This window comes from Microcebus murinus, chromosome 22 (assembly GCF_040939455.1).
Source record: "Microcebus murinus isolate Inina chromosome 22, M.murinus_Inina_mat1.0, whole genome shotgun sequence".
Taxonomy (NCBI): domain Eukaryota; kingdom Metazoa; phylum Chordata; class Mammalia; order Primates; family Cheirogaleidae; genus Microcebus; species Microcebus murinus.
The window spans coordinates 24,363,596-24,389,333 of record NC_134125.1 but is presented as its reverse complement, the minus strand read 5'-3'; the positions used below and the strand labels follow the sequence as shown (position 1 = coordinate 24,389,333).

Here is a 25,738-nt window from a genome sequence, read left to right as displayed (position 1 = left end):
CCGGGGCCTTTCCCCGCAGCGCGCAAACAAGGGCAGCAAGGCCGCCGAGAGGCTGAAGAAGAAGCTGTCGGAGCAGGAGTCGCTGCTGCTGCTCATGTCCCCCAGCATGGCCTTCCGGGTGCACAGCCGCAACGGCAAGGTGAGCGCCGCCCGCCGCCCTCTCCTGCTCTCCCGCTCCCGACCACCAGCCACAGCCCTCTTTCTTTCGGGACCGCCCGTGTCCAGCGAGGCTCGGGCAGGTACACGTGTCCCCTGGTGCCTTGGGCTGCAGCTCCAGGTTGAGTGGCAGCTGGCTCAGCTCCACAGCGGGGAAGGGGCAGGGTGTTGCTGGAGGGTGGCCACAGGGCTCTGTGCAGACCCAGCCCTCGGTACGGGGAGCCCTGGGGCCTCAAGGGCCAGAGGGTGCCTTTTCTCCTCGATCTGGCTCCTGGTGCCGTCTCTAGCCGGGCCTCTCCCTCCGTGGGCATGAGGCACACCTGTCACTGCAGAATGGTCTGTTCATGGCGCTTGGCAGCCGGTGGGCTCTGCAGCAGCCTCGTCTCTGGGTTGGCTTGGGGCTCGTGGGTTGGGTGCAGTCAGGTCAACGTCAGCTCACCATTGCGAGGTCACCTGGTGACCTCTTCCCCGTCCCTAAGCTCTGTGCCCCCTCTGCCTGTGTCACACCCTGGCCGTTAAGATGGGGGCTTATGCCAGAGGTAGGCGTGCACAGGTGCTGTGGCCTGACGCCCCGCTGGCAAGAAGGGCAGAGAGTGCCACACCTGCCACTGGGCTCCAGCCGGCAGGCAGCAGTGGGGTGCCCCGCAGCGCCCTGAGACCGCCAGGCGCTCACCTAGCCGAGCGGAGATAACGGAGTTGTGCTGTCCCTCTCGCCCACCCCAGAGCTACACGTTCCTGATCTCCTCTGACTACGAGCGCGCAGAGTGGAGGGAGAGCATCCGGGAGCAGCAGAAGAAGTGTGAGTGGCCGCTGCCCCGAGGGCTGGGCTCTGGACCGCCAGCGCCAGATGGGCGTCGCCTGCGGTTTTAAACCTTTTTTTTGAGGGGCTTTACCCAAGTGACAGGTTACACGAGCCCTAATTAGAAAATACGTTGTAGTGTAGCTGTCCCTATAGGGCCCGGCCCTCTATTCCCCCACCTGTACCCCACACCCCTGCAAATTCATCCCCCTCTGCCCTCTGATCTCCCCTGGGAAGCCCCCCAGGCCTTTGCGGCACCCACCACTGTGCCATCTGTCTGTCCCCACCTGCCCCGTGTGGGGGCACTGCCTACTGCCAGGACAGGACACCCACTCCCCTTGGGCAGCCCACTCCCCTCTGCGCTCTCCTTCCTTCTCGGGCCCTCTGGCGGCTCGGGAGGGAGGGCAGACCCTGTTTCCTCCTCAGCACCCGCAGTATGTGCTGGGATCCATGAGCCACCCTTGCTGGGCCTGGTTCCCACTGACTTCTGTGCCACCGTCCCTCTTGCGCGGCAGCCTGGCCGAGCACCGAGTCCTGGTGCCTGGGCCTCCCTCGGCTGTGGCCCGTCTCCTCCCCGGCAGCACCTCTGGGTCCTGTGTCGCACACAGGCGCTGGGCAGGGCTCTACTTGCCTCCGGCTCACCCTGAGCTCCCGTCCCTGCGGGCTCATCGTGCCTGCCTGTGCGGAGCCGCCTCTCGGCCCCCAGTGCCACCGTGGCCTGCGGACACGGGGCTCTGGCAGCCCTGCCAGTGCTCGTGTCCCAGGGTTTTCTGTCATAACAGGGGGCCCAAACTGTTTCCAGGGTGGCAGCCTCTGTTCGCTGCTCAGCGAAGTGTTGTGCCCAGGAATAAGCCCGTTTCTCACCTTGTGGAGGAACAGGGCCCTGCGTGAGCAGAGAGTGGGGCAGAGCCGCGAGCGTCTGTCCGGGCAGGCGCCACGGGGAGGCGCGTGCGGCCGCCCTCCACTTGCAGCCCTGCCCCCGGCCATGCTTGGGCATTGTGTGACTTCGTGATCTCCACGCTAAGATTTCTCCAGGCCTGGGCTCTCGGGCCACGCCCTGCTGCGAGACCAGCGCTGCACCTGGGGACCCGTCACCGCCTCCTGAGCCACCCAGCGGCAGGACCCGCCGTGCCCCTGCCCAGGGCGCAGTGGGGTCAGCGACGGCGGTGCAGACTGGCCGTCAGGGCAGCTCCTCTTGCACTCCCGCAGGTTTCAAAAGCTTCTCCCTGACGTCCGTGGAGCTGCAGATGCTGACCAACTCGTGCGTCAAGCTTCAGACCGTTCACAACATTCCACTGACCATCAACAAAGAAGGTGCGGCCGCCCTTGGCAGCTGCCACTGGGAGGTTGAGGAGACACACGGCTCTGTCCCTAGTCATGAAGCGTGTGACAGGCACGCCTCAGACCCTTTGTGCTGTGGACCCAGCCCGTTCCCATCTTCCCTCTCATCCAGCTACTTGCCGGCCCACGCCTTGGCCCAGCTGAGCGCTCACTGCCGCACACATGCATGCATGCCCGGTCTCGCACACGGTGTGCCCGTGGCACGTCCACATCACCCCGACACCCTCTCCTGCCCTTGGAACCTCATGTGCTCTGTCATGGTCACTGGTCTGCCTGTGCTCTGACCCCTACCAGATTCTAAGAGCCCTGAGACGCACACAGGTGCGCTTTGGTCCGAGGCACTGCTCCGCCCCTCCGCGCAGTCTGTGGCCCGTGGTGTCCACGTGGTGGCTGATTGTGAAGCAGAGCCAGGCTGTCACCTGCCTCCCTCCCCCAGGAGGACAGAGCTCACCTCTTTGGTCTCTTGTGTAGATGATGAATCTCCTGGGCTCCATGGGTTCCTGAATGTCATCGTCCACTCAGCCACCGGGTTTAAGCAGAGTTCAAGTAAGCCACTGGTTGGGGAAGGGAAATGGTGGGCCTGGGCCAGAGTCTCCACTAGGAGGGACTGATGGGGCAGGGCGTGGGGAGCCAGGGAAGTTGTTCAGCGGCCGCCTTTGACTCTGCGGGCGCTGGCTGATGCCTTGTGTGGGGTTTTCCCGGAGCGAGCGGAAGGACGCTGCCTTTCCCGGCCTCAGATCCTGCAAGCTGGCAGGCCGCCCCCTGCAGGCAGGCCGTGTCATCGCAGGGGTCGGAGTTGGATGGGAAATTCAGCTCCGGTAGCTGTGGGGTCCTGGGTTCCAGGCCAGGAGGGCTGAGGGCAGCGCACCTTGACCCCATCAGAGCAGATCTGGCTGCATTGTCGAGCAGGGTGGGTAATACCCATTTCCTCCTTCCCCTCCAAGGAGTGGAGGTCTCCTCGCTGCTCAGGCTGTCGGAACAGGGAAGGCCGGTTACACTCAGTTGTACTGTAGATGACATTTCTAGAAAAGGCAAAACGGAGCCAGAAAGCTGATCATGACTGCTGGTGTGTGCGGGTGGGAGTGAGGACTGCCTGCACCTGAGCCCGAAGGGCCCTTTGAGCTGCGGCAGTGTCCCGAAACGACTGCTGCGTGTTGGCGCTAGTGCTTAAATTTAGCAAAAGTCCGCAGACCGTGCACTTGAAGCAGATGGGTTGTGTGGCATTTGGCTCATGCCTCCACAAAGCTGCAACGCATGGCTGTTGCCCTGGGCCCCGTCTCTGGCTGCCCTGTAAATGCTGTCCTTGTTTCCCGGGTTCCTCCTCCCTGTGCTGTCCGTCGGCAACACAGATGACGCCTGGCGTCCTGGCTTTTCTCGCCTGGCCTCCCCTTACCTTCCCACCTGTCTCCTCCATGTCCCACACTCTAAGCTTTGCACCCACAAAACAAGCCTATCATTTACAGCCCCCAACTTGTCCTTATGTCCTGTGTCGGGGAGGGGCACTACCGTCCACCCCTCGGCCCGCCAGAAACCACCCCCAGTTTATCTGCCCGTCAGGGGGGCTCCTTGACAGTCTGGCCACCTTCCTCCAGGCCCTGGGTGGCGGCGCCCCAAGTCCCCCCCAGCCCCAACGGAATTTTCTAAGATGCAAAACCCACCCTGTCCAGCCCCACTCCCCCCTGCAAATCCTGCCCTCCCAGCTCTGAATCTCTCCCTGTGCCCCACCCTGGCCTGGAGCCCCCTTTGCCCAAACCCTTTGCCTGATCATGCTCACGGGGGTTGCTCAGTCCTAGGAGCTTCCCCCAGGACACCTGGCCTCGGCCGCGGCCTGGCTGTGTGGCACTCGGCCCGCTGCATAGCAGCGATGGCGTGTTCCGTTCTCTGTCCTTCCCACCCTGCCGGGGCCCTTCTCCCTGTAGGGGCTGGAGCCGGGGTTTGCTGAGTGGCCAAGTGAGCGAGTGTTCTGAGAGGTCCCACCTCCCAGCTGCGCCCACAGAAACTCCGTGGGCGCAGCAGGGGCGTCGCCTGGGAGCTGGTGTCTGTGCTGGCTACTGGTTTGGGGTTTTATTTTTGAAAAGAAAGTCAAGACTGTTTTTTTTCCTGATTTTTGAAAATAACACCTACTCTTAGACCATGTGGGTGACGTGGGAAAGTGCAGTCACCTCCCGTGTCCCTCCAACAGATCTGTACTGCACCCTGGAGGTGGACTCCTTTGGCTACTTTGTGAATAAAGCAAAGACGCGTGTGTACAGGGACACAGCGGAGCCCAACTGGAACGAGGTGAGGAGTCTGCTCCCAGCAGCGCCGGATGTTTTCGTGGAAAGAATCTACACCTCCCGGGCCTCCCTGAGGGCTTCCCCAAAAGGCAATGCCGACATTCCAGGAATTTCCTGGGGGTGGGGGTGACCAACCCACAGAGTTGTCTCCGTGTTCCTGAGAATCTCACCCACCCACCCCCATCGGAGAGACTCAGCCTGTTTCTGGAGAAGTGTTTGGAGAGAGACTTGAAAGGGCTTCTTGTCCTGCCTTTGTTAGCACTTTGTGTTTGTGCTAGGTTTCCATGGTGTTTTTCCGCTGAAGCTGGGCTAAGCTGACTATGACCCTCTGGGTGTCCGGAAGGGAGGGGTCTGCCTGTGGGGCTGGGATGGGCCTTTTTGCTCCTCTCTGGCTGCCGGATTTGTAGTTTGCCCCTCGCTTTCCCTCACCTTGGAGAGCTGTCCTGTAAGTCCCCTGACCGTTTGGCCCTGAGCCTTCAGGACTTGGGGTTATTGCGGAGAGGTCAGTGTGGGCGGGTTAGGTCCCCAGATCCACGAGAGCTGCCATGCCCCGGCTTCTGCCATCAGACTTCTGTCTCAGACTTGCTGCCTGAGAAATGACCTGGTCTGTGGAGCTCTGACATGCCTGCAGAAAGGGCTGAGTGACAGCTGGGATGCGCGGGAATCAGAGCCACGTGGGATCCATAGAAGAAGGCTTCACAGAGACCAAGGGGGCCATGGCCCAACAGAGGCCCTGAGGGAGGGGAGGGGCTCAGATGCCAGTGGAGGTGAAGGTGTGAAGGCTTCCATGGCAGCAGGTCACCTGGCACCACCCTTGTTGTGCATGTTCCTGACTGGCACACACCCAACCCCCATTGGGGTTCAGAAATAGCTGTTGCCTTTTCTTCCCCTTCCCCTCCTCCCTTTCCCCGAGAACCCACGTGTGAAGGCATCGGGAGGTGGAGCAGAAAGTTCACGCCGTGCCCAGGGCAGGTGGCTTGAAAGTCTCGGGAGCATTCCTTCACCAAGGTGCCTCCCCTCCTGTACCAACCCCCACCATCACTTCTTTTTTTCCTTTTATTTTTTATTTTTTTTAATATATATTTTTTTATTTTGGCATATTATGGGGGTATAGATTTTAAGGTTTCAATAAATGCCCTTCCCCCTCCCTTTTTCTTTTCCTTTTAAATAGAACTTTTTTAGAGCAGTTTAGGGTTCATGGCAAAATTGAGCAGAAAGGACGGAGAATTCCCATTTATCTCCTCCGCCTTCCACTGTCGACAGCCCGCACCAGAGTGGGACATTTGTTACAAGTGACATGTCATTGTCACCCAGAGTCCATAGTGGACACTAGGGTTCATTCTTGGTGTGACAGATTTTATGGGTTTTGATGAAGGTGTGATGACCTGTATCCACCATCACAGTACTTTTTTTTTTTTTTTTTTGAGACAGAGTCTCACTTTGTTGCCCAGCCTAGAGTGAGTGCCATGGCATCAGCCTAGCTCACAGCAACCTCAAACTCCTGGGCTCAAGTGATCCTCCTGCCTCAGCCTCCCGAGTAGCTGGGACTACAGGCATGTGCCACCATGCCCGGCTGACTTTTTCTATATATATTAGTTGGCCAATTAATTTCTTTCTATTTATAGTAGAGACGGGGTCTCGCTCTTGCTCAGGCTGGTTTCGAACTCCTGACCTTGAGCAGTCCTCCCGCCTCGGCCTCCCAGAGCCATCACAGTATTTTGCAGGGTAGTTTCACTGCCGTAAAGGCGAACCTCAGGGACACATCATCACCCAGAAGTCATTAGAATATCTGCTTTTCTTCTTAGAGACGGGGCCTTGCTCTGCCCCCAGGCTGGAGCGCAGCGGCACAGTCGCAGCCCACTGCGACCTCGAACCCGGGGCTCAAGTCACCCTCCTGCCTCAGCCTCTCCAGTAGCTGAGACTGCGTGTGTGTGCCACTGTGCCTGGCTAATTTTTTTATTTTTTTGTAGAGACGGGGTCTCACTATGTTGCCCAGGCTGGTCTCGAACTCCTGGGCTCAAGCAGTCCTCCCACCTCAGTCTCCCAAAGTGCTGGGACTATGGGCATGAGCCACTTCACCTGACCAAATATCTACATTTTTAACAAGCACCCCTGGTGATGCTGGTGGTGTAGGGACCACCCTTGAGATGCTGGGGTAGGTCTGAGAGGCATTTGGGGCTTCCGGAAGCATCTGGGCCAGGCCACAGCACAGTGACAGGTGCCTACAGGGAATGCTCCTGAGGGTCCAAGATGAGCGAGGAGGGTCTCCAGGTGAGGGTGCTTCTGGGGCAGGAAGGGCCCCGTTTGTAGGGGAGCCACCGATGAGGCCGCTCCACTGCAGTGCTGCCCACCGCGCGCGTGGACCTGCCTGTTCACACGTAGCTTTCCTGCTGCTTTCTCGGCGCCACAGGAGTTTGAGATAGAGCTGGAAGGCTCGCAGACGCTGAGGATCCTGTGCTACGAAAAGTGCTACAACAAAACGAAGATCAGCAAGGAGGATGGCGAGAGCACGGACAGGCTCATGGGCAAGGGCCAGGTCCAGGTGAGGCTGTCCCCACTCCCGCCCACTCCAGGACGCCCTGGGTGGCCTGGTGCCCGCGGCTCTGAAACATCCACTGCGGGAGACCTGGGCTGATGCCCTCAGGGTAGTGTGGACTGCCCCCGTCTGTCTGTCTGCCATGTCCTGTCCCTGCTTGTTTTTCCGGCTGAGGCCTGGGCTCTTTCACGGCCTTAAGAGAACCCGCAGGCAGGACAGCTGGGCGGTGCCGCGAGCTGAAACCGGCAGTTCCTGGGCCACCTCTTCTTGGAAAGGCAAAAAGCAGTCCCAGTGTCTGCCCACCTGACGTCCCCTTTTGGGTCTAGCCCCAGTTTGTGGGGTGGTCAGCTGTGTCCCTGAACAGGCCGCGCTCCCGCCCAGGGCCGGTGTAGAGGCCCCAGGTGGGCGGGAGGACGTGCCCGCACAGGACCAGCAATTGCTCTGTGGGTTGTCGAGGAGAGCTGCCGGCCCTGTCCTTGGCAAGGTTACCCAGCCCTGGGGCTCAGCGCCAGTTGTCAGACAGGACCTGGTGCCCCTGCCTGTTTCTCACGGTCCCAGCTGCGCAGTTCCCAGGGTGGCCGAGAGAAGGCCCTGGTGCCGCCTTCCTTACAGCGCATCTCCTCAGACACCGCCGAGCGGCGCCTCCCCCTTCCACCGTCACCGGCCTCTGGGGTGTGGGTTTCTACACTCCATGTGCCCCTGGGAGCTCCCCAAGAAGGGCTCCCCAAGAAGCCCCACCTCCCTCCCAAGGGCAGGAAGTAAAAGTCCTCTTCTGGTGAAACGCTGAGGAAGGAAGGAGGAGGGAGATTTCCTTGTGTACTTTGTCATCGCCGAGGGGGCCCATGTGTTCCTGTTCACATCAACAAGTCCTGTACGAGCGTGACTCCTGCCCCTGCCCGGCCCGGCCTGGCCGGTTCCCGGGACAGGCGCTGCTGCCGGTCTCCACACTGGGAACACGCGAGGGAACCCAGTGCTCAGGGCTGCCTGGGACCCCACTCCCCAGACCCTTGGGATCGGGTCTAAGAGCAAAGCTGCCCCTCTAGCACGTGCCTGAAATTCCAGATACCGGCTTAGCCTTAGCCTGGGGAGGAGGAGGGCAGCAAGTATCAAAGAAAAAACAGAGTAGGGCAGTAGTTAGAGGGTAAAAACAGATTTTATTCAGGATGATTGCAATAGAGGAAAGAGACCCCAGCATAGAACTGGGCTCCATTCTGAGGACCATGGGACGAATGGGGAGGTGGGGGCTTGTGTGTCAGCTCTGAGGAGGAAGGAAGTCGGAGGAGGGGCAGTGATGCCCGAGACAACCTGTGACCCCAGCCTGGTCTGTCTCCCCCAAGGATACCTGGGCGAGGGTGACCCGCTCGCCGGCTGACCTCTCTGAGTCCAAGCTTCTCCCAGGAGCGCCAGGCGCCTTTGGTGCTATGCCAGGCGGGGAGGGGTACGTGGCTATCCTGCTGCTGGGGCCCCTGCCTCGTGCACTTTGACTCGGAAGTTGAGTGGACAGACCTTTCCGAGGGGCAGGTGCTGTCGCGTCCAGACCCAGCCAGGGGCAGAGGCTCCAGGGAGGCTCCGAGAGGGGCTGGGGGTGGAGAGCGAGTTAACAGCAAAGCCACCACACACTCCCGGGGGCAGGAGGAGTCAGAACATTCTGGGATCGAGGTCTTGGCTCCGTCTGGTTTTCACTTTTCTACCTGGTGCCCGTGAGCACTGGGTTCGGGAGCCACCTGCCTGAGTCTTAGATTTCAGCTCCTGCTCTTCAGATGAGCGTCCCGGATGGGTTGCTGGGTCCCCACGCCCCTTCTAGCACAGGCCAGAAAGGCAGAGGAGCGACACACGGCAGGGACGCAGCCTTGGGGTGCCTGCTGTCCCGGAGAGAGTCACCAGCAGCAGGGCTCTGAGCCCCCACCTGTGGGCAGCTACAGAGGACTCAGGCGGGGCCTTTCTGAGCGAGCCCCGAGCCCCAGCCGTCTGGGCAAGCGAGGCGGTCCCCGTCTGTCCTCAGACACCGAGATCCTGCTGTGCTGCCCCAGTGATGGGGTCCTCCTGCAGGCCATGCCCCTGGGGCCCCAAGAACAAGAAAGCCCTCTGTCCCCAGGCTTTGTGACCCAGAGCAGGGATTGCCCAAAGGAAGGAAGCTGCAGGTGTGCTGAGAGCCGGGCCAGCCCCGCCCCAGGGGCAGCTGGTGGCGTGAATGGCATGACTGTTTGGAGGGTGAGGTCAAAAGACAGAGAAGCCATCCCCGGGAGAACACCGAGTCTGGTCTTCAGGGAGGGATGTTTGAGCTTTAGGCATTGACACCTGTGCGTCAAGCCCAGCAGGGCGCAGGAGCAGCGGGAATGCACAGGGCGCAGCATGGCTGGAGGGCTGGCAGAGCAGTTCCGTCTGCAGCCCGCCGCCCGGCGCGCCGGGGACCAGGACAGGTCCGAGGGCCCTAGCACATCCTGGGCTGGCTGTTGTTTCTTTCTCTGCTCCATTTGCAAATTCTCCAGGTTGCTAAATCTCCTTAGCCCTGTTTCTTCTCCTTAGGGGTAACTTTGTCCCGAGCCATAGAGTTGTGTCCTCTGCCGTGGCTCCCATGTGCACTGTCCTCTCCCGACCTGTTGTGTCACACGTCTTGCTGGGCTCCGGCTGCATCCCCGCTCGGGCATCAGAGCTGGGTTTTGTCATTGCTGTTGGTGTTTCACGTGAGCTGTGGGGGTGCGATTTGGGCAAGGGCCTCTGGCGTGGTCTTGGCTGTATCCAAAGCTGCACTCGGGCTGGCAGAGTGGGCTTTCCCAGACGTCTCTGCCAGCCCGGTTTCGTGGGGACCTGGCCAGACACAAGCCGTCGGACCCCTCCTAGGGGAGCCCTGCAGCCGCTCTCCACCCGCCACCTGGAGGGGAGGCCCACCGACTTTCGGCAGGCTCCCTGCGGGACCTCCTGCTCCGGGCAGTTATGCCCCAAGAGCTCACAGAAGTGCTGGCAGCAGCCATGTGACATTCTGAGGTGACGCCAGGTGGGAGGGTGCACAGTGTGCACAGCAGCGCTGACCCTGCCGGCCTGGGTGCCCGTCAGCCGGAGAGCGGATAATCGGAAGGTGGCAGAATATTGCTCGGCCTTCAAAAGGAAGGACATTCTGACACACGCTACAACACAGATTCTGCCCGGTGACAGAAGCCAGTCAAGAGACAAATACTATGTGAGTTCACTTCTGTGAGGGATTTAAAGTGGTCGAATTCATAGGGACAGAGATTAGAGGTCGCAGGGGCTGGGGCAGGGGGACGGGGCTGGGCTGCTGTCCACTGGATTAGAGTTTCCATTCGGGACGATGAGAACATTCTGGAGATGGCTGGCGGTGATGGTCACAGCAGTGTGAGTGTGCTTAATGCCACGGAACTGTGCCCTCAGACTTGGTGACAGTGATAAATTTCTTATGTATATTTTACTGCAACTTTTAAAATGTTAAAACTGCCCACAGAGTGCAGGGACAGATGTCGGAGCCCTAAGTCAGCAGTCGCTCCCCGCCCCTGGTGCAAGCCCCAGCCACCAGAGGGCGCACTCTGCCCCGCATTGGGCTCCCCCAGCCCCAGCCCCTCCTCAGAGCGTCAGCACTTTCACCTGTAAGAGGTCAGACAGGTGCCTGGCTCAAGGCAGTTCCCCGTGCATCTGACTAATGCTCACTTTGTAGCAATACACAGCTTACTATGTGTATTAAATAACTTACAGATGTATTTTGTTTTGAGACAGAGTCTTGCTCTGTTGCCCAGGCTAGAGTGAGTGCCGTGGCGTCAGCCTAGCTCACAGTAACCTCAAACTCCTGGGCTCAAGCGAGCCTCCTGCCTCAGCCTCCCGAGTAGCTGGGACTACAGGCATGCGCCACCATGCCCAGCTAATTTTTTTTCTATATATTTTTAGCTGGCCAATTAATTTCTTTATCTTTTTAGTAGAGACAGGGTCTCGCTCTTGCTCAGGCTGGTTTTGAACTCCTGACCTTGACCGATCTGCCCTCCTCGGCCTTCCAGAGTGCTAGGATTACAGGCACAGGCGTGAGCCACGGCGCCCAGCCCAGAAGTCTTTTTTTTTTTTTTTTTTTTTTAAGAGACAGGGTCTCACTGTGTCTCCCAGGCTGGAGTGCAGTGAAACAGTCATAGTTCACTAGAGCCTCAAACTCCTGGGCTCAAGCAATCCTTCCACCTCAGCCTCCCAAGTAGCTGGGACTACGGGTGTGTGCCACCACCACGCCTGGCTAAACTTTAAAAATTTTTTGTAGAGGCTGGTCTAGAACTCCTGGCCTCAGGCGATCCTCCCACCTCAGCCTTCCAGAGTGCTGAGGTGACAGGCGTGCGTCGCCGCGCTCAGCCTGATCTGCGTCTCAGGCATGTCTGGATACGGAGGCGCCGCGGAGAGCGAAGCGGACAGAGCCTGCGCTCTAGCAGGGAGGCGGACATCAGGTGCCAAAGCGAGACCCGCCAGGCGGGGAGAGGGTGTGGTTTGCGGCTGGGTGGGCGGGCCAGGCAGGTGCGGCTATTGGCATGAAGGCGCCGGCGGGCCCTGCCTGCGTTGCGAGGCCCGGCTCAGGGCCGGGCGCGTCCTGTCCACGCGGCCGCTCACTGGGCCTGGTCTCGCGCCTGGTTCTGAGGCGAAGGAGACATGCACGGCTCCTGCCACAGAGACACAGTGGGGAGAAACCCACACAGCCCCCAACTCAGACTTGGCGGGCGGGCCCCAGCGCGTCTCTTGCACCAGGAACACAAAATGAGTGATGTTTATTTCTAGCTAACATTCGGGAAAGATTTTAAGCCGTAAACGCCACGAGAACGTAAACACACGAGCAGATCCCTCCTGCACAGATTCCCTGGGGTCTGTCCCGGGGAAGCGTGCCCCTGCCCTGGCACAGCGGAGAGCGGCCACTCGCGCCCCCGAGCTCTGTCGCGGCCGGGCTTGGGCCCTGCATCTTTTCTGCTTTAACTTGCACGGCATAAAATGCATCCATTTTAAGTGTAAAGTTGAATACTTTCTTAGTAAATTCACGGAGCTGTACAAAGTTTACCAGCAGTCGAGTTTAGAATATTTCCGACACCCCAAAACAATTTCCTCTTTCCCATGTATAACTGCTCCTTCCTACTCCAAGACCCAGGCTGATCTGCTTTTTGTCTCCGGAGGTTTGCCCATTCTTCACATTCTGTAAAGATAGAATCCTACCAGACTAATCTTTTTACTGATTTCTTCCACTTTGCACAGTATTTTTGAGGGTCATCCACACTGTAGCATTGTCAGTACTTTGTTCCTTTTCATGGCTGTATAATACTCCATTGCATGCATATGTCACATTCTTGTTTCTCCCTTTGCCAGTTGACAGGCATTTGGGTTGTTTCCAGTTCAGGGCTGTTACGGCTGATGCAGCTGTGAACATGTGCCTGGCACCAGGCTTTGTTTGTGTGGGCGTATGTTTTCATTCTGCTGGGGTAGACACCCAGCGCGATTGCTGGCTTGTGCAGTAAGCTGCCATTTCTTCAGAGCGGCTGCCCCGTGTGCATCGCAGCGGCCGTGCCAGTGCTGCTCGCCACGCCCTCGCCAGACTGGCTGTGGTGTGTCACGAGAGGGCGTGCTCCTCCATCTCTACGTGATGCTGGAGACTGGTTGGGAGCAGAGAGGAGCAGCAAAGACTTAAAGACGGGACAAGCTTGGCGCAGACCTATAGTCCCAGCTACTGGGGTCGGGGGATAGCTTGGGCCAGGAGTTCAAGGTTGCAGTGAGCTGTGATTGTGCCACTGCACTCCAGCCTGGGCAGCATAGCTAGACTCTTTTTTTTTTTTTTTTTTTGAGACAGAATCTACCTCTGTTGCCTGGGCTAGAGTGCCATAGCATCAGCCTAGCTCACAGCAACCTCAAACTCCTGGGCTCAAGCGATCCTCCTGCCTCAGCCTCCCGGGTAGCTACACATGCCCGGCTAATTTTTTCTATGTTTTTAGTTGGCCAATTAATTTCTATTTTCAGTACAGACAGGGTCTCGCTCTTGCACAGGCTGGTTTCAAACTCCTGACCTCAAGCAATGCGCCCGCTTTGGCCTCTCAGAGTGCTAGGATTACAGGCGTGAGCCACCGCGCCCGGCCCTAGACTCCGTCTTAAAAAAAAAGGTCAAGAGACCAGACCGTGATGAAAGACCACAGTGAGGGCCACAGGGGTTCTCTGCTGTTCTGGGAAGACCCACCCCCGGAGGTAGGACGCAGTGCGGAGGCACAGAGCGCAGACGGAGCAGCGGAGGACACCCGGCCGCCCCTCCAGGGGGTGACGTGGACATGGAGGAAGCTGTTGTCTACAGGGAGGCGAGAGAGGAAACAAGCATTTCCTCCTTTGGGCAATGTAGTCAAACCCCTCCACGCCAGCCAGGAGTGGGCGCAAGGATGCCCAGCGGCCGTCCATCGGCGACTCAGCTGGCCCTACCGACCAGAGAGCGAGCAAGGCAGCGCTCGGTCCTCCGCAAACCGTCGCGCGTGAGGTCACTGACACCTCGGCTGTGCTCAACGCCTGTCCCAGTTGGGCTTGGTCTCTCTGGGATGCACGTGCGGGACACTTTTCTAGGTGGACCTCCAGGCCCCGTCCACCAGGCCCCCGACTTCAGTCGATCCTCCAAGGCCCCTACCACGGCCCACCCTCAGGGAGATGAGTAGACGCCCAGACCACCCCCCAAGGCCACTGGCCCTGTCGGAGCAGCAGGCACATTCCTCACCAAGCCCTGGCGACCCGGACACATCCGGACTGCTTCAGTTTTTCCCTTGATTGCCATTTCCCCCTCGATCATCTGTTTTTCCAAACCCTGAGCCTTGCTTGTTTACTTCTCTGGTGCTTTAAATAACTGCACGAGAGAGCAGCCAGCCTTGAGCGGTGCTCGGGGCTTCAGGCACCGGCTGTTCTTTGTGCTGCTTCCGCTCTGTTTTCTGGGGTGGTGCCAGCCTCGGGGCAGCCTTTCCCACTGGAGCCGGGGCGGCCCGAGGGCTGGGTGTCTCATGGCCGACAGCCCGTCGTTTTCTATCTCTGGGAGCTGCAGAGGGGCCCCGTGGAGCGCTGGCCTGGGCACGCCGGGGCCAAGTAGGGTGGGCGCTGGACGCCAGTGCCCGGAAGTGAAGGAGGGCTGGGCCGGAGTCGGGCCACTGGCCGCTCAGCCAGCTTGCTCTGGGAGGGCGCGGCCGTGTGGGGTCTCTCCGCCCTGGTCCATCAGAGGCAGAGCGTGGGATTTGGGTTCCTGCTGGGAGTGGCGCGGGCCCTGGGATGGCCTCCAGAGCACCTCGGCGCAAGGCAGACTGGCCCGTCACACGCCTTACTCAGCGTCCCAAACTCGGGCCGCAGGAAACCAGCCATTCAAGAAGGAAGCTCAGCTTTTGTGGGCTTTAGAGGAGACAGCGACAGGTTGGAATTCCCGTAACCAGTTCGCGAGGGGGCGGGGGGTTTCCCATACACAGACAAAAGAGTGGAACCCAGGGGTAACAGGAAACTTTGACCTTGGCCAGCCAGACGCGGGCGTGGCTTCCCTCTCAGCTTGGTCAAAAGGCCGGGGAGGCTGGGCGCTCCTCAGCGTGCTCCCTTCCAGCCTCCTCCAGCCTCTCTGCCTCTGCGGCATGCGGGACTCGGCGCCCGCCGCCATGCAGGGCCTCCTTCGGTACTTCCGCCCCAGCCGGGCGTGCCAGAGCCGGGGGGCCTCTGCCGACAAGCACCTGTGTGCTCGTGGCACTGCCCTGTGGACTCATGTCCGAAACCTGATGTGCAAGGGCAAGGTGGGCCGGCGTGCGGGCCGTGGTTCCCGGGTGGGCTGGTGGGGCGGGGAGGGGTAGGTCTCTGCCACCCAGATGTCTCCGGTGGCTCTTCTTTCTGTCCCTCTGCCTCCCCGGACTCCCGGCTGCTTGTTGGCTGCTTTTGCCAGTTCTGGGTTTTCAAGGGGAGAGGCACCGTGGTCGCCTTTCTTGGGAGTGATGTCTCCTGCCCAACCTGCTTCTGGGCTTTCCTTCCTTAAAGCGCGCAGTGGTGGGGGTGAGCTCTCCCTTTCCTTGAGAGGAGGAAGCACACTGTCCCCTTCCTTGGGCAGCTGGGAGTTAGGAGTCGGGGGTGACGGGCAGCAGGGACACACTGACACACCCCCGTCTCCTCCTTCCACGCCCGGCCGGTCCCAGCCGGGAAGGGGCCCTGTGGCCTCCCAAGCTGCCTCTGCCTGGGGCTCCCTCTGGGGGAAGTGCCACTCGGGAGATCCCTGTTTTGCCTGCCCGCTGCCTGCTCGCAGACCCTGCTTCTCAGGTTGGGGTCCCTGCGGCCAAGAGTGTGGCTGTAGAAACCTGGGCCAGACACAGAAGGGGAACTTGTGGCTACACAGCCCCTGGAGGGCGATGTCCTGCCACCCTTTGCTTCTCTGTGTCATTCTGGCCGTGCATTTCAGACGCTTGGAAAACGTTAGCCAGGAGGGCTCAGCGAAAGGGAGTTTGGGGGGCTCTGCCTAGGAGTGCTCACGAGGTGTGGTCCCTGCTCCAAGGCGAGGGATGGACACACAAGGCCCAATGTGACGCGTGCCACACTGGTCGGTGTCAGACAGTGGCTTCCTGCCAGAATCCCCTGGGGAGGTTTCTAGTTGTGCAAATCTCGATGTATTTTTAACAAGACCCCCCAAGGTGCTGCCCATCCACCAGCCCAGCAAGTGGCCTCGGCTGCGTGCGGGAACCGCTGATGTGTAGAGCATGTGCCCACCAAAAAGGGGGAGACAGCCTCCACAGTTGGGGCATGTGGCTCTGCCATGAAGCCAGGGTGCTTTGTAGCAGGCCAGACTGGGCTTGGCTGGCACTGAACAGCAAGTTCCCGCGGCCCAGCTGCTGGGACAGTGCTCTGCGGGCAGGTGTTAGCAGGTCACAGAGGGGCTTCCTTCTGGCCCCTCACCAGCTGCGTGATTTAGGGCTTGGCTCTGGGTCCTTCCGGGCCTGACTTGAAACTCTGGTACTGGCCTGGCCTAGAGGCTTGTCCTGCCACAACCCAGTCCGTGGGGCTCGGAGCGAAAACAGTGCCTGCGATTCGCCATGCACGCAGCAGCTCTGATGCCCTGCCCCTGGGAAGCTGCTGCTGATCTCGGGTCCTAGACCAGCCACTCACCCTGGGTGTGTTTAGCCCCTGGGGCGACAGGGAGCAGGACAGAGAAAGGCTGGTGGCTGGACTTCAGCTCCCACCTGGAGAAGACGGAGGGTGCAGGGCCCCAGGCAGCAGAGGTCTGGGAGCCGTGGCGCCCTGAGGTTCCAGGGATCTCTAGCGGGTTCTCTCCTTACTCTGGACTCTCGGCCTGTGGATGGAGGTGCTGGCCACAGTCGGGCTCTGCTGCCGACATGCACGTGGAGAAGTAGCCGGTGTTGGCTCCTGCTCAGCGAGGCCTCTGCTAATCACGAGTCTTCGCTTTCAGTTGGACCCCCAGGTCCTGCAGGACAGAGACTGGCAACGCACCGTCATCGCCATGAATGGGGTACGTGCCCACGGGGCTCTCTGGGTGGCTGCCTCCCCCGGCAGGTCAGGGCGGCCCCTGGTCCCTCGGGAATGGTCAGAAGGCAGCTAAGCCTGAGCTGGACTCTGAGAGCCGGTTTCTGGCTGTTCGGGGGTGGGAGGGCTAGGGGAATGGGCCCTGCATGGCAGGGTCGCTGTGCACAGGAAGGAAGCTTCCATTTGGTGGCTGGAGCACAGTCCTCGGCCAGGCCCTGAGACTCCCTCCTTGCACAGAGATCTCCTGGCACCGCCAGGACGGGCGGGTCTCGAGCCAGGCTCTGAGGCTGCCTATAGAGACAGAGACCCCTGATTTCGTCTTCAGCTATCCAAGAAAGGGTTTAGACCTTTAAAAACATAACCACACACCAAAAAAGGCCTGAGCAGATAGGATAAAATGTTAACAATTGATAATTCTTGGCTTTTAGTTATATTGTTCTCTGTTCCATTTAATTTTTTAATTACTATTAAGAAAGAAAGAGCAGCAACAGGGGTTGTAGGAGGACACTCTGCAGAAGCAGGTCCTTACACCATCCTGTCCTCACCGGGTTCTTGCCGAGGGGCAGCCCCTCCTCACGCTGGGACCGCGACCCGCTTACCCTGGCGGAGGGAGGGGCGGGCCCTGGGACCTTGGGCCGTGAGGACCAGGAGGGTGAGAGGGCTGTGCCCCTTCTTCCCGCTGCAGATCGAGGTGAAACTCTCTGTCAAGTTCACCAGCAGGGAGTTCAGCTTGAAGAGAATGCCTTCCCGAAAACAGACGGGGGTCTTCGGGGTCAAGATCGCTGTGGTCACCAAGTGAGTGGCGAGGTGCTTGGGTGCGTGTCCCAAGGGCACCTGTCTGTCTGTGTGCTGCTGGAGGAGAGAGCAGGCGTGGTTCCCTCCTCTCCCTGCATGGCCGCCGCTGGGGGAGGCCAGCCGGACCTAGTGCCTGCTGTGCTCACTGGGGAACGCTCCGCAAGTCCTCGCCCTCCCTGCCCTCGGCTCCAGGACCTGCCCCGGTGCGGGTTTTCTTCCCTTGCTTGGAACCTGTCATGGTCCCAAGTTCCTGTTGAAGAATTGTAACCCCTGCTCCTTTGTCCCAAGTCAGTTGCCAGGAGAAGCCTGTGTGTTGTTTGACGGCAGTTCTCTTGGACACAGGCCACTTCCTCCCAGAAGTCACTTGCTCCCCCAGGATAGAATTGAGCCAAGCCCCTGACGATGCTGGTCGTTGGGGCCGGTGGGGACTCCGTCAGTCATTCCTGGGACACCTGCTTGGGTGTAAACACCACTCCCTGCCCCCAGCTGCACCCCGGGCCCCTCCCGGCAGGCTCCAGGCGCCAGCAGAGAGGACCCGTTCGTTGGCAGCTGCCCCACATGACCACAGGCGGTGAGGGTGGTTTGGGAAAGAGATTTGAGGTGCCCCTAAATCCAGTTGCAAAACACAACTAAAGTTAAGGCCTCAAACAGCATTGTCTTCTATCTTCGAAGTATTCTCAGTCCAGGGTCCCACACGGAGGGATTGAAGGAAAGCCGTAGAATCGCAGGCAGCTCTGCGGACTCGTGCACTAAGCACATGTGTGTGGAGGGCCCGGGATGGGGCGGCCAGGGGTTGCCTCTTGCACAGCAAGCGGGTGCAGGGCCAGGACCGGGGCTGCCATCCAGGATGTCGTGTGGCCACTTGTCATCCCAAGACCTGGGACCCTTTAAATGCCCTTCCTGTGGCCAGCTTCTCTTAGAGAAGCCTCCAGACCTTCCCCCAAAGGCCAGGTGTGACTTGCAGGGTGTCGGGCTGCCTCGCCTCTTAGGTAGCCCCGGTGAGATCCACGCGGTGATTAGTGAGCACGAGGAAGGTAGGGGGCACGTGTTTAAGGCTTTCTGTGCACAGCCCCAAACCCAGGCACCCTCGTCGCCATCCTCATCCCACCTCCAGGTGTGCAGACAGGTGGCAGGTCCGCCTGCTGCAGCCTGAGCGGGGCTGGTGCCCCCTCCCCCCACAGGAGAGAGAGGTCCAAAGTGCCCTACATCGTGCGCCAGTGTGTGGAGGAGATCGAGCGCCGCGGCATGGAGGAGGTGGGCATCTACCGCGTGTCCGGGGTGGCCACGGACATCCAGGCGCTGAAGGCGGCCTTCGACGTCAGTGAGTGTCACCCGGGCAGTGTGGGATGGCGGGGGGGGCGGGGTGTCCGTACTGAGACTCTCAGCGTGCCCTGCGTGGCCCGGTCCTGTCATACGGTCCTCTGGGCCTTTTCTACACTTACTGATTTATTATTTGAGAAAATGAGAAGACAGGAGTGGTGGGAGGAGCTTCTGCAGAGGCCAGTCCTGAAACCATCCTAGCCCCAAGTGCCGCTTGCTAGATCGGACCAGGGATTTTGGTGGGACCTCGGTCTGCCCGTCTTGGGGGTGGACAAGAGGTACCGAAGGTCAGGGGTCAGTGTGGTTTGAGCACTGGCCAGCATGAGAATACGGGGGGCAAAAGGCACTGCGATGCCTCAGAGTCTCCACTTCCGTCCCGCCAACCTCACATGCTGGGGGAGGGGGAGCTGCCCCAGATGGCAGGGTAGGGCTCCAAGACACCAGCGGGTCCTTGCCTAGCATCCTTGGAGTGACAGGTGGCAGAACCAGGACTTCGTGCCTGCAGACCCTTCCACGGGGCACACACCACCTGCCCTGACCAGGACCCCTGGGTGGGCCCTGCTGTAGTTTCAGCTCCCTCTGGGCAACGACAGTGGACCAGGCCTGTGGCACAGAGGGCCAGTGGCACCAGTTTAAACACTGGAACACCTTCCTACTGTCAGAAGACACTGGCACCAGGCAGTCACTGCATACAGGGCAGAGCCACCTGATCCCCAGCCAGCGCATCTGGCTCTGCCACCAGGCTGCTCCTAGCCAAACGGAAGAGGTGTGGGGGTGCAGACGCCTCCCCGGCAGCCCTGCACAGGTGCAGAACTGCACACAGATGTTTGGGAGGAGTAAGATGAGCCACTCAAAGGGGAGGGACCCACAGCCGCCAGCAAGGCAAGGACAGCACTTTAGCCAAGGTGGGGACTGCAGAAGCCCCTGCTCAGGACCCCTGTCCACGCTCTTTCCAGATAACAAGGACGTATCGGTGATGATGAGCGAGATGGACGTGAACGCCATCGCCGGCACGCTGAAGCTCTACTTCCGCGAGCTGCCCGAGCCCCTCTTCACCGACGAGTTCTACCCCAGCTTCGCCGAGGGCATCGGTGCGCTCTCCCCTCCTCCCCTCCTGTCCGCTGCCACCTTTGGAGGCCGTTGTCAAAGGCAGGGCGTGGGAACTCAGGCCGTGCGTCTCTGCCGGGTCCGAGTTCCAGCCTAGCCCCGGAGAGCTGGCTGTCTACAGGGCCTTGCCCACCCCCAGGGGGCTGCCTGCTGTCCCTCTCCCGCAAGAGGACTGCGAGGGTGAAGCCTGTGGCTCTAATCCCAGTGTAGTGTCAAACTCAGCCCAGCTTTAAGTGAGCCTGGAGGGTGACGTCCAAAGGGGGTGCTGGTGTAAGGAGGCAGCTGCAGCCTCCCTGTCTCCCTTAGGGCGAGTCTGCCTCCTGGGGCTCCTCAAGTCCCTCCCCCCTCCTCGCCCCTCTCTCCACCTGCCCCGGGCTCTTCCGAGGTGGTGGAAGGAATTGGCTGAGCCAGCCCTGAGGACATTGGCAGAGGAAGGAATTGGCAGAGCCTCAGAGCCCTGAGGCTCTGCCCGCCAGCGGCCACTCTCGCGGCTGCTCCTGCTGCTGGTCCCCAGGTGCCGTTCACCCCTCTGAGAGCAAAGGCACTCACACAGCTCACCCCACACAGGCACCCTTACGTGTTCCCCTCGGGGGGCCGGACTGCTGTGTGAGTGGGGACAGTGACAGGCTTAGATGGGCTGGCGCCGTGGCGAGTGCCGGCTGCTCTGTCTAGCTGCCCCGGGGAGGCCTTCGGCCCGTTGCAGCAACTCTGAGGAGTAAGCCCCACCCTCTGCAGCTCTTTCAGACCCCGTTGCAAAGGAGAGCTGCATGCTCAACCTGCTGCTGTCCCTGCCAGAGGCCAACCTGGTCACCTTCCTCTTCCTTCTGGACCATCTGAAAAGGTAGCCGTGGCTCTTCCGCAGGGGCCTGGGGCTCCAAGACCCCAGGCAGCAGGGTGCCTCGCTGGCCCCAGCCAGACTCCCCAGCACCCAGGGCCTTTTCTCCCCATCCCTGTCTGTAGTCACCCCCTCCCTGCCCCGTCTGCCACCCTCCTTCCCCTGCATAGTGGCCTTAAGCAAAGAGCAGGGGCTTCACCAGGGACAGCAGTGCTGGACTCCCCTCCCGCGCCCACCCCAGCTCATGGCTCGGAGCTGACCGGTGCCTGCCAGCCTTGAGGCCCCAGGACCAGAAGAACTGGGGTGGAGCCTGCTCCACCAGGCACAGCCAGCGTCGAGGCCCATCCCTCCCCGGGTGGCTGTGCTGTGGAGCCTGCTGCCACGTTCCCTGAGGACTCCAGGGCAGCCCGGCCCCTCTGCCTCTGCCCCAGAGGTGGTGCTGAAACAGCACCCTCTGCTTCGGCCCCTGCAGGGTGGCAGAAAAGGAGGCAGTGAACAAGATGTCCCTGCACAACCTGGCCACGGTCTTCGGCCCCACGTTGCTGCGGCCCTCAGAGAAGGAGAGCAAGCTCCCTGCCAACCCCAGCCAGCCCATCACCATGACCGACAGTTGGTCCCTGGAGGTCATGTCCCAGGTACAGGAGACAGGCTCTAGCCCATGCCACGCTGGCCTGACAGAGGTGGCCTCTGCCTGCCACCCCCCAGCCCTGCCAGTCTTCCCACCTGCACAGTATAGGACCGCGGCGGAGAAAGGGACTTGCCTAGGCCCACGTGGCTGGGAGGGTGGGGAAGGCCCAGGCCTGCTGGAGGTCCTGCTGGAGCCCCTGGCCTGGGGCTTAAAACAGCCCCAAGTCAGGCCGGGCGCGGTGGCTCACGCCTATAATCCTAGCTCTCTGGGAGGCCGAGGCAGGCGGATTGCTCGAGGTCAGGAGTTCGAAACCAGCCTGAGCAAGAGCGAGACCCCCGTCTCTACTATAAATGGAAAGAAATTAATTGGCCAACTAATATATATACAAAAAATTAGCCGGGCATGGTGGCGCGTGCCTGTAGTCCCAGCTACTTGGCTGGGAGGCTGAGGCAGGAGGATTGCTTGAGCCAGGAGTTAGAGGTTGCTGTGAGCTAGGCTGACGCCATGGCACTCACTCTAGCCTGGGCAACAAAGTGAGACTCTGTCTCAGAAAAAAAAAAAAAACAGCCCCAAGTCATGCCTCATGGGGATCCCTCCCCACTGCAGGATCTCCTGTAGGGACTCATGTCACCAGCAGGGGCCCTCAGCACCTCCAGCTGGACTTGGGCACAGAAGACGTGCCCCCTGCAGCTGTGAGCAGCCCTCTGAGCCGCTCTCCTCTTCCCGGGCAGGTCCAGGTGCTGCTGTACTTCCTGCAACTAGAGACCATCCCCGCCCCAGACAGCAAGAGACAGAGCATCTTGTTCTCCACCGAAGTCTAAAGGCCCAACTCCACCTCCAAGAGGCTGGCAGAACAGCCTGGAAACCTCTGGTGAAACAGGCCCTCCGTCAAGCAGGAACCGAACCTTCTTGAGGTGTAACTGGGCCTCCCCCAACAGGTGGGGCATCTGCCAAGAGACAGCTACCCAAAGCAGAAGTGGCCTGGGCAGATCCCAGGGCTGGCCTCAGACTGGCTTTCCACACTGCCACCAGAGGGCGCCCCAGGCCAACGCGTCTCGGCACGGGGGCAGGCCCTGGGGCTCCGGGTTGAGAGTGATTTTTATGGACTTATCAGAGTTTAAGAGATTTCTACTGGATCACTTGTCAAGATGCACCCTCTCTGGGGAGAAGGGAGCACAACCAGATTCCCTCCCTGTTGTGTCTTGAATAAACGCTGCTGCTGCTTCATGCCGTGGGGGCCACAGCCGTCCCTGTGTGGGTGGGGGTCGTCCTCTCCCCTCACCTGGAGACCCGACTCCGTTTATAACAGGGTTGGAGAAGCTAAGTCAACACTGTACAGTGCTCTGACTCCATTCACTGCTTGCTTCTTTTCTTTCTAGAAGGATTTCTGTGCAGAACTGGGTCTGCCGCTGGCTCTTCCTGTTGCTCTGTTGCTGTGTGTTCGCAGAGGCGGCTCCATGCGGGGGCTCCGCGGGGAGGGAGGCCTGGGCTGCGCACTTTATGTCTGTTGTCCAGGGACAGCGACTGCAGCCACCAACTCGGACGGACCGCAGGCTGCGCTCTGCCTTTTGGCTTCAAAGGGCCTTGACTCCTCTGGCCTCCCTCTGCCCCCAAGGCCCTGCCCTCCCCAGGCGCCCACAGATCTTCCTTTCCTGCCCTCTGCTGAACGGACTCTTTTGCAAGAGTCTCCTCTGGGCGGCAGCGGCAGCTTGCTGACAGCTTGTTTTAAAAACTTTGATCTGAAATAGCCTTTTGATACTTGAATATTTTTAAGTTTTATATACATAGTTTCTAATTTTTTTCCTAACAGATTCAGATACCTAACATTAGAATGTACTCCGCGGACAGTCCGCGTCCCAGCAGCATTTCGTCTTCCTCTGCGCCAGGAGTCGTTTCTGAAGCCTCCAGAGCATCAGAAACGTGGGGGGTCAGGAACAGGCCTGCACAGGGGTGGGGGGGCTCCCGCCCCAGGGCAGGCTGAGCGACACCCCCCCTCCCCCGCGTGAGAGCCAGGGCGCAATCTGCAGTCCCTCCTGACCACCCAGCTTAGACAAAAGAGAACCAGGAAGGCCGCCAAGTATTTTGAAGCAACAAACCCATGGACATTTGCATCACTTTTTTATAAAGGGGGGGGGGGGCGGGAGAAAGAAGAAGGAAACGGCTCTCAGCAGAGCAGAGTTCCCCACGCTGGTCTTGCAGGAGAGGATGTAGCTGAGCTGAGAGGGACGCGTGGCTGAACTCAGGAAAGCGTGTGGAGGTTGTTTGGTGACAGCGCCAGTACCCAGCATCCCTGGATCCTTCCCGAGCTGCGGTGTTGGGGGCTCACGCATGCATCAATGGGCAGCTCCACCCAGCCTAGCACGTGGAAGAGCATGACAACTGGGGGCCACGTGCCTCCCCCCAAGTCAGGGAATGGAAGACAAAGCCACTTGACAGCTTTACATCTGTGCGTGCTGATTTCATGCTTTTTCTCAGGAGAGCAGAGCCACCATCTCAGAGCAGTGCCGCCCTCCTGGGCGGTGAGGGCAAAGGGTGGGAGCCTCTGCCCTCTGCACATCCAGGCCCAGTGGGCTCCTCCGGCCTGGCTTCCCTTCTCTGTCCATCCCTCCAGCCCTGCAAGGGGAGCACGTTTTGCTTAGAAAAGCCAAATCCTGCCCTTGTTTCTGTCTCTTTCGGTGTTTCATGATTTGCATCTGTCGCCTTGAAACTGGAAAGCAATATTATCAATGTCTGTGCCAACTTTCCTGCCCTCCCCAACCTCCTTCCCCTTTTCACTTTTTATTTATGCAGGATGTGTGTTGTTTAATGGTGGGATGACCGCTCTTTTCTGTGTAGTTGTAAAAGCGCCCCTCGCCGCCGCACCACGTAGTGATGGCCGCCTTGGATCTAGGGCTGCCTGTCACCCGTCTCCGGCCTCGCAGGCCTGTGGGTGGCAAAGCCAGCTCAGGGCCAGAGAACGCAGTGTCCTCCAGGAGGGGGACTCGGCTGTCCCCCTGCAGAGTGGGCAGAGGCCTAGAGCCCGGTGAGCCCAAGGCGTGGCTGCGGGACTCTGGAGCTAGAAGTGATGCTTTCTTGCCCGGGCCCCGGTTCGGGAGCAGCGAGCTGGGTGCCCTCCCCTTGGTGCGTGGCTGTTCTAGCAGCTGCGATCCTGCTTTTGAGCTCGGCTGTCTACGGACCACCATGGGGAAAGGACTGCTGACAATTTCATTAAAGTTACCTGAGACTACTTGCATTAGTGGTGATTTCTGGATTGAAAAGAAAAACCAGGATGGGCGCCGCTGGGAAGAAGCCCTGAGCTGGTGGGGTGGGGAGCGCAGTGACAGGGCCGGGAGCCCAAGAGGCCTTGCTGTGGAGGAGCCAGGCCCGGTGGGGTCTAGGTGCCACAGACAGGTGCCAGCCGAGCAGCCTCAGGACACGGAACAGCAGCAGCAACTCCACCAAGTGCAGGGTGGCTGGTCTGGGCGGGGCCCACGGCCTTGCTGAGAGGAGGGAGAGAGAGCAGAGGGGCAGGCCGGCCGGTGCTCCTTGGCCATGCTGGGCCCAGGGGAAGGGAGGGCTCCAGCCACGCACAGCCTGCGCTGTGCCTCTTACCTGCAGCTGCTGCTCTGGCGTGAGCCCCCTGGTCTTTGGGGCTTTCTGCTCAGACCTGGGTTTGGTGATGCAGCCAGGTCTGGCCTTTCTACCGGACATGGCATTCTGCTCTGCCCCTGGCCTTGACCACAGAAGCCACCCAGCCTACAGGGGAGCTGCCCCTGCGGTGGGGATGGGCGTGCGACGTGGGTCCTCCCTTGAGTGTGGCTCTGGGACAGCCAGGCCACATCCATTCAACCTTCAGCAGTGCCTGCATCAGCCGTCACTCTGAGGCCCCACAGGGGAGCAAGGCTCACCTAACAGAGTGCAAGTGGCCAGTGGCCGAAGGGTGGGTGAGCCCCAAGTCCTCCTTGAACTCCCAGGAGGTAGTTCTCATGAGCCGCCTGGTCAGCTCTCTCAGGGGTGACGGGGGCTTGTCGCATGATCTCCTATTTGCAGTGTGACCCTTCTCAGCTAGCCTGTAAACACCACTGCCCATGGAGCGTCACTATAGCCAAGGCCAGGTCACTGACAGTGGAGGCTGGGGAGAGACAGAGCCCATGACAGCAGCCCTGAGCTCAGGGTCGCCCTTCACTGGCCCTCGGCTAACCTAGGACTCAGCAATGGGAAGTGCCTCCACCCTCGGGTTCTCCGAGGCCTCAAAGCCCCCTAAGCCCCTCGGGGTTGGCAGTGGGTGCTGCCCCCGCTGGAGGAGCTGCATGGACGACACGCTGTTTTGCCCAGTCTGACGTCTGCCAGTGAGGAAAGGGCTGCCACCGGCCCCACTCTCAGTGTCCAGCCCTAAAAGGTGACCGCACTCTCCCTCCCTACCTTCCTGGGCACAGGGCCCTATGACAGGTCTCTCACCAGGAGTTGATGTTTTGGGCAAGAGCTG

At 60.2% G+C, this 25,738-nt stretch overlaps 1 protein-coding gene across 1 annotated transcript in view; it reads left to right on the top strand.

Annotated features, from left to right (window-relative positions):
- The window catches only part of BCR (BCR activator of RhoGEF and GTPase), a 110,111-nt gene extending 87,608 nt beyond the window's left edge, over positions 1 to 22,503 (top strand). The window contains exons 11-23 of the mRNA XM_012749288.3: positions 20 to 139; positions 880 to 955; positions 2,165 to 2,269; positions 2,768 to 2,842; positions 4,479 to 4,576; positions 6,983 to 7,114; positions 16,515 to 16,574; positions 17,274 to 17,383; positions 18,565 to 18,704; positions 19,660 to 19,794; positions 20,546 to 20,651; positions 21,118 to 21,280; positions 22,005 to 22,503. Of these exons, the coding sequence (XP_012604742.3) occupies positions 20 to 139; positions 880 to 955; positions 2,165 to 2,269; positions 2,768 to 2,842; positions 4,479 to 4,576; positions 6,983 to 7,114; positions 16,515 to 16,574; positions 17,274 to 17,383; positions 18,565 to 18,704; positions 19,660 to 19,794; positions 20,546 to 20,651; positions 21,118 to 21,280; positions 22,005 to 22,094 (1,410 nt within the window). The 3' untranslated portion in view covers positions 22,095 to 22,503. The remainder of the gene's footprint in view (positions 1 to 19; positions 140 to 879; positions 956 to 2,164; positions 2,270 to 2,767; positions 2,843 to 4,478; positions 4,577 to 6,982; positions 7,115 to 16,514; positions 16,575 to 17,273; positions 17,384 to 18,564; positions 18,705 to 19,659; positions 19,795 to 20,545; positions 20,652 to 21,117; positions 21,281 to 22,004) is intronic.
- The last annotated feature ends 3,235 nt before the right edge of the window (positions 22,504 to 25,738 follow it).